This window comes from Moschus berezovskii, chromosome 12, assembly GCF_049115385.1.
Source record: "Moschus berezovskii isolate FMDL1 chromosome 12, NW_MosBer_1.0, whole genome shotgun sequence".
In the NCBI taxonomy this organism is placed as follows: domain Eukaryota; kingdom Metazoa; phylum Chordata; class Mammalia; order Artiodactyla; family Moschidae; genus Moschus; species Moschus berezovskii.
This window is the reverse complement of record NC_142471.1, coordinates 77200701-77208392: the sequence shown is the minus strand read 5'-3', so window position 1 is coordinate 77208392 and position 7692 is coordinate 77200701. Positions and strand designations below refer to the sequence as shown.

At 53.9% G+C, this 7692-nt stretch overlaps 1 protein-coding gene across 1 annotated transcript; it reads right to left on the bottom strand.

Annotated features, from left to right (window-relative positions):
- Window positions 1–4535: 4535 nt before the first annotated feature.
- Window positions 4536–7405, bottom strand: ADRA2A (adrenoceptor alpha 2A). The gene has a single exon (XM_055424666.2). It carries the CDS (start codon window positions 7403–7405, stop codon window positions 5999–6001), a length of 1407 nt encoding a protein of 468 aa, XP_055280641.1. The 3' UTR covers window positions 4536–5998.
- Between the last annotated feature and the right edge of the window lie 287 nt (window positions 7406–7692).

Below are 7692 nucleotides of genomic sequence, written 5' to 3'. Positions count from 1 at the left end.
CTGCAAACACCATTCACTGAGATGCTCCGTAAAAAAATTGAAATTCTGCTGTCCAGGGAGTTTTGGAAACCTAACACACCATATCATCTCCTCTCGGAGAATCACAATCCACACTGGCATAGTCAAGACTGAGAAGACCTAAAAAAAAGTACCTGTTAAAGATTGTTTTTTGTTTTTGCTTTCTTTCTGGCCACACTGCATGTGGGATCTTAGTTCCCTAGACTGAGCCCCTTGCATTGGAAGTGTGGAGTCTTAACCACTGAACCCCCAAGGAAGTCTCGAAAAGGTACCTATTAAAGGTCATTGAACCAGCATTTCATCAGCTATTAATAGATGATGTGGATGGATAGACAGGCTGAGGATAGATGGGAGATAGAGACTGAGATTAATTTTTATAGTTATGTAAGTACAATGAAACACAGTTTTAAATAGCAGGGATCCAGACCAACCATTTTCATTTTATAAATGAAGTCATGGGGGCTCAGAAAAGCTTTTACCCAAGGCCACACCACTGGTAAAAGGTGAAGATAGCTCTAGAGCCCAGGCTTCCTGATCCTAGTCCAGGCTTTTGCCAACAGGCCCTGTTTCTTTTGCTTGACTCTAAACCCCAGGCCTTCTGGTAATCAAAGAGATTGATGCTACTTTCAAGACAGACCCTGGTGTTTGTGATTAAGCTCAGTGACTTCACAGGGCTTCCCTCGTAGGCATAACCTCTGCTGAGGAAGGCACCCTTTCCTGCATCCCAGACTCCAGGTCAACTGTGGAGGGTGGCAAGGCCCAGGGCAGAGGCCTACAGATGAGGGTGACATTGAGCCCTGACTCTGGATACTGGATCCTGCCACCCTGGTGGCTCAAACAGTAAAGAAATCGCCTGCAATGCAGGAGACGTGGATTCAATACCTGGGTTGAGAAGATCCCCTGGAAGAGGGCATGGCAACCCACTCCAGTATTCTTGCCTGAAGAATCCCCACGGACAGAGGAGCCTGGCGGGCTATAGTCCATGGGGTCACAAAGAGTCAGACACCACTGAGTGACTAAGCAAAAAACAAAAAACAATCTTTAACAGGTACTTTTTCTTTAGGTCTTCTCAGAGTCTTGGCTAGGCCAGTGTGGACTGTGATTCTCTGATTCACACACTCAGCTGGATTTTGGGAAGTGGGCTTCCTGACAGATGTCCCCAAATGGGAACAGACATTTGACAGGACATCCCCAGGGATGAAGTTGGAGACACAAAATCTGGGGACTGACTTAGGCCTTGGGGCATTATATAGGCCTGGCAATGTTCCACAGGGTTCAGCTGCTAGAACCAGAGCTGCCTTCCCACCCGTCCTCCCTAAGCCTAAGTCTTGGCATCTCTGAGCTCCTGCATCTTACTCCCTGAGCCCCCAGCCACAGCCATCTCTCCCACACCGCACACTCACAGCACAGAGGGGTGTGTGTGTGTGTGTGTGCACGTACTCACTCAATTGTCAGATTCTTTGCAACCCTATGGACTATAGCCTGCCAGGCTTCTCTGTTTATGGGATTTTTCCGGCAAGAATACTGAAGTGGGTAGCCATTTCCTCTTCCAGAGAAGCTTCCTGACCCAGAGATTGAACCCACATCTCTCACATTGGTAGATGGATTCTTTACCACTGAGGCCCCAAGGAAGGGGCTGCCAATGCCAGAGACCCGGGTTCAATCCCTGGTCTGGGAAAATCCCCTCAAGAAGGCAATGGCAACCCACTCCAGTATCTTTTCTGCGGAGAATTCCATGGACAGAGGAGCCTGGTAGGCTATAGTTCATAAGGTCACAAAGAGTCAGACACGACTTAGTGTCTAAATATACACACACCAGGGAAAACCCTCCTCCAGCCCTTTAGCAGAGAAGAAACTGAACTGAGACTTTCAAGAAAAACAGACCCTTGGGGCTTAGGCTCAAAGGATGCTGCCCTTCCCCAACTCCAGGCACTTAGTGGGCATGAATCTGGCAAGACATGCTTCAGAGCCCAAAGCCAGTGGCTTTTGGTGCCCCAACCAAAGTCATGTAAAACAGAAGACTCTAACCACAAAAACAGGCCCAGATAATCAGGCTCAGATATAGACCGGAAGCCCTAGACTGACAGGCTTATCTCCTCATCTTTAGACTGAGATCCTCAAATCCCCTCCCCAGCCCCAGACCTATTGGACTGCGGCTTGAGACCTCTGCAGTGAACCGTGGTGCCCCCAGCATCCTAGCCTCGGCTCCAGCCCTCTCTCCCCTCCCTTCCCCAGCCTCATCCATCTCTGGGGCTTCTCTGCTGCTGGGATGGGGCAGGGAGGGCCTGCCCTCTGTGGCTCGAGTGCCCACACTTCCACTTTCTCAGGGAGTAGGGCCACTTCCCTGAAGACAGAGCAGTTAACATCAGGCAGTGCTTGTATCTGCCCCTGTGTCTGGGACACACAGCCCAGTCTGGGGGCCTGTCGGGCTGGCCTATTGTCTGGCACTGTTTGCCTTTGGGGCAATGGGTGCCTTGAGCAGGGAGAGAGAAGGAAGCTGCTGTGGGGGTAGGGAGCAGGGCACAGCCCCAGACTGGGCAGCCTTGGTGCCAAAGGCAGTGGCTTCTGAAGCTCCAGGAAAGGGTCGCTGAAGCCAAATGCCTGTCCACTGTCCTGTCTTCAGAGCCAGAGCATCTGATGCTGGAGGATACTCCCTCCCACCTCTCATAAAACCCCTCAGAAACATGGTCTTCCCTTTTCCAGGCTCCTCAAAGCCCAGATCCCTTCTAAGGGCTCTGCACCCTGCCACCCCTGCATCCCTACCCTGACCCCTGTGCTGTGTTGTGCTTAGTCGCTTAGTCATGTCCAACTCTTTGCGACCTTATGGACTGTAGCCCGCCAGGCTCCTCTGTCCATGGAGAATTCTCCAGGCAAGAATACTGGAGTGGGTTGCCATGCTTTCCTCCAGGGGATCTTCGCAACTCAGGGATCGAACCCAAGTTTCCCGCATTGCAGGCGAATTCTTTATCTCCTGAGCCACCAGGGAAGCCCAAGAATCCTGGAGTAGGTAGCCTATCCCTTCTCCAGGGGATCTTCCTGACCCAGGAATCGAACAGGGGTCTCCTGCATTGCAGGCAGATTCTTTACCAGCTGAGCTATTAAGGAAGCCCACCCTCACCCCACCCACACCCCAAAAAAGTTAATAAGGAGATATTGCAGGTGCTGCCCAGAGGGAATACCTGGAGGTAGACTGACGATCTGCTTCTGGGGCATCCAGAGCTGGGCTGCACGTGTGTTGTAGGTGGCTGATCTTACAAACCCATCTCCCCCCAAACTTGGACCTGTGGCTTGGGATTGCCTCTCAAACCCAGCTCCTGGGATGGTGACTCTCCTTCACCAGCACAGCCTTTTATAATACACACATGAGAACTATTAATATTCCACTCTTGGTCAGTTGCTTCCAACAGAAGGTCACCCAGAGCTGTGGGACCCAGAGCAGGTCATTTCCTCTAAGAAGATGAGGAGTTGAATTCCTGGATTTCTAGACCCTTCCAGCTTCAAAGTGCCATCACCATAACCACAGGGCAAGGTTCTTAAGCCCTCCTAGACATAGGGACAGAACTCAATATTACAGGAATGCAACAGGAAGGATCCCAGCCTTTGGCCAGAGACAGCTCAACTGATCAAATAATATGTGGTTCTGTTTCGGTTTATACCACAATTGCTTCATATACCATGCATGCATGCTAAGCTACTTCAGTCGTGTCTGACTCTGTGACCCTATGGATCGTAGCCCACCAGGCTCCTCTGTCCATGGGATTCGCCAGGCAAGAATTCTGGAGTGGGTTGCCATGCCCTCTTCCAAGGGATCTTCCCAGCCCAGGGACTGAACCCTTGTCTCAGGCATCTCCTGCCCTGGCAGGCGGGTTATTGACCACTAGCATCACCTAGGAAGCCTATACCATACTATGGGCTACGTACCGCATGTTGTGTATCATTACATTGTTAGGTCTGGTACACATTTTGGAGTATATGACACAATTTGTGTATCTACCACACTTGGGGGATGTATACATTTTAAGGGATAACACACGTAGGGCATAAAGACACTGCAGCACACACACACTATGTGTGTGTCTACACACTCGGAATATGTCCAGTGCTCTGTAGATACAGCACACCTTGTGTAGAGACTCCACTTCTGGGAGCATTCTGCAAAGTCCTAGTGATACAACTCCGGCAAGACTCTGGCGTGAAGAGTACAGACCCTAAGACCTGATCACCCTGCATGCAGCACACTCCCCCAACTGTGGTTAACCTTGAACAAATCTCTTGCCCTCTGAGACTCAGTTTTTTTCACCTGTTAAATGGGGATCATAACAGTACCTAACTCATGGGCTTTGGGGGACAATTAAATGAAATAGAGCTTATAACAGACTCACCATCGCATCTGGCAAAGAAGAAACAGATGATAAATGGCAGCTTTGTTACTGCTTGGCCTTTTAAAAGTGTTTTATAATGCATAAGTATTTTTTAATTTCAAATATACATAAATTCAGGTGTATCCAGAGTCTTAATGCTTTTGAAAAGTCAGATGACAGACCATTTAATTCATATTTATTTCACATTTGATCTGTAAACTTTTTGTTAATAAAAATCCACTGTCATTAGCAACAAGTGCTGACATTAATTTTTCTTTAGTGAAATATGAGCGCAGGCCTTAAAGAGTCTCTGTCTAAAACATAGGCCAACTTGGATGTAAACAAGGTCTCCGCCCTCTCCCTTGACTTTGGGAGTTTATCAATGACTTGATCTCAACCAGAAAAACAGGGAGGAAAAATGGACAACACTTTGATACTTAAGAGCTCTTGGGGCAGGAACTGTACAGTTGGGCAGGCCCATTTGTCTCTTCAAACTGTTTACTTGGGCAAATTGTATCAGGTTTGCTTCTTCCACATAATTTCCACTTCTCGGTGTCTAAAAACAGCAGGTAAAAGATTTCCCACAGTCAGCACTCTGAGGGAGGGCGCGGTAACACATACATCCAAGATGGAGACATACATATTTTTCAAGCAGTGGCCCCAGAGGAAGGGAGGAAGGGGACACTGGAAAGAGAAGGTTTTAAAGTGCGTACTGGAGTGGAAAAGGGTGCATCTGAGAATAATGGCTTTATACACAGGGCTGCTGCAAGGCAGAAAGGTTCATTTACTTCTGTCTTGGTCCATCCTTGTAATATTTACATAGGACAAGGCAATTATGCTGTTAGGCACAGGGGTGGGAAAATGGACAGAAATCTTTTCCCCCTCAGGAAATCTCAACGCAAGTCCAGTCCCAAGGGACAGTCACCAGCTGCTGGTGAAAAGGACCCAGAGAGGGTAATGACACCAGAAAAGGGCTCACTTTGCAAAGAGGCTTGCCCTGAACTAGACACAACGTGTCTGCCTGGAGGGCATCTCCAGGAGCCAGGATTCAAACATCAAAAGCCAAGAGACATTTGGGACCACCCCCCACCCCCAAGGACTATCAAAAATAGTGTATATTTACAAGGGGGGGATGGGAGGGCCGGCAGGGCTGCCCTGAGCATTTGTTTAAAAATAGAGTTGGGGAAGGGGGAGAGCAATTAGCCAGGGCTGGGTAACCCCCACCCTCACCCCATCTGTTAACCCTTTGGGAGCCATCCATCCCCTCTGGGCTCTCGTGCTTGCTCTGAACGACTGTGACAGCTGGGCCCAGGGGAGGTGAAAATACTTTTAGGAAACAATACTGATTTGGGGCTGCCCAAGAACCCAGGAAGATGGCTCTGAGTGAGAAGCTGCCCTAACAATAATGAGGGGGTTGGAGTGGAGGGTGTGGCCCTCCCAGCCAGTACTTTTCTCAGGTAGGAGAGCGCAGATGCCTGCAAGAAGCGGCAGAGCTCTCCTGGGGCCAAGAAACTCGGAACAGGCAGCCCCGGGTTTCTGCAGGACCACGTTGACGCGCCCCCTGGATCCCAGCTGCCTGCAGTCAGCGCAAGTCTGTTCTCCGGGCGCGGACTCCGCACTCACACGATCCGCTTCCTGTCCCCCCGGCAGAGGATCTTCTTGAAGGCGCGGCGGAAGTCGTGATTGAAGATGGTGTATATGACCGGGTTCAGCGAGCTGTTGCAGTAGCCGAACCAGAAGAAGAACTTGAAGAGCGTGGGCGGCACGGGGCAGCCGATGGCCGTGAGCGTGTAGGTGAAGAAGAAGGGGAACCAGCACACCACGAACACGCCGATGACCACCGCCAGCACGAAGGTGAAGCGCTTCTCGCGGTTCTGCCGCCCGCGCCAGCGCGACGCCTTGGCGGCCCCGCCTGAGCGCTCCTCCGCGGGCCCGGCCGCGGGTGCCCCCGGCCCAGTCGCCCCCGGCCCGCGCCGCGGCAGGCTGTCCCCGGGCTTCACCTGGCTCGCCCGGGCCTTGCCCTTGGCCCGGGGCCCGCGCTCCGACCTGCGGGACCCCGGGGGCCGTTCAGCGTGCTCAGACGAGGAGCTCTCCTCTAGGTCCAGCGCGTCGGCGTCCGGCGGCCCTGCGGGCGCGGGCTCCCCCGGGGCACCATTGAGCTGGACCTGCAGCGACTCGACCTCGGCGCCCACGGGGCCCACGCCGCCGCGCTCCGGGCCCAGGCCGTTGGGCCTGCGCTCGGCGCCCCCCGGCAGCGCAGCGGCGGTGGCATCGGGCCCCCGGCGACTGGGCGGCACGCGGGTGCGGCGCTTGGCGATCTGGTAGATGCGCACGTAGACCAGGATCATGATCAGGCAGGGCGCGAAGAAGGAGCCGATGCTCGACGAGATGACGTACCACTTCTGGTCGTTGATCTCACAGCGCGGTTCGGCGGACGGCTGGCCACTCCTGCCTCTCTTCTTCTCGATGGAAATGAGCGGGGGGAAGGAGATGACGGCCGAGATAACCCACACCGTGACGATGATGGCCTTGATGCGGCGTGGCGTGCGCTTCAGGTTGTACTCTATGGCCTGGGTGATGGACCAGTAACGATCCAGGCTGATGGCGCACAGGTGCACTATGGAAGACGTGCAGAAGAGCACGTCGAGCGCCAGGTAGATCTCACACCACGCCTTGCCGAAGTACCAGTAGCCCATGACCTCGTTGGCCAGCGAGAAAGGGATGACCAGCGTGGCCACCAGGATGTCCGCCGAAGCCAGAGACACCAGGAAGAGATTCTGGGGCGCCTTGAGCGCGCGGCTTGTGAACACAGCAATGATGACAAGCACGTTACCGAACACCGTGAACAGCATGAGCAGGCCGGCCAGGCACACCAGCGTCAGCGTCACCTGCAGGGAGTAGGGGGTGGCCCGGGCGCCGCTCCCCGGGGCCTCGGTCCCGTTCCAGCTCGCGTTGCCCGCGTCCGGCTGCAGGGAGCCCATGGGCGCGAAGCTGCCCTCGGCCAGCGGCTGCTCCTGGCGGAACATGAACGCGGGTGCCCGCTCGCCTGGGCCTGCTGCCAGCTGCCTTCCGGCCCGGTGCCCGTGGGTCCTCCTCTTCCTCTCGTGCCCCGCTCTCCCCGCCGCGCCTCACATGGAGAAGGGGCCTCAGGGAGGCCGGGCCCCGAGCTGGGGGACCGCTAGCGGCCCATGGGCCCGGCTCCGGCGAACCGCACCCGGTCCGCGCGCTTCGGGCGCTCGGGGTCGGCGCCTTCTCGCTCCCAGCTCCTAGATACCGCCAAGTTTTATTTCTAAGCGGCGGGAGAGAGCAGGTC

Excerpts from the sequence above, each read along its gene's own strand:
- ADRA2A (XM_055424666.2), bottom strand. The coding sequence starts at position 7,405 with ATGTTCCGCCAGGAGCAGCCGCTGGCCGAGGGCAGCTTCGCGCCCATG.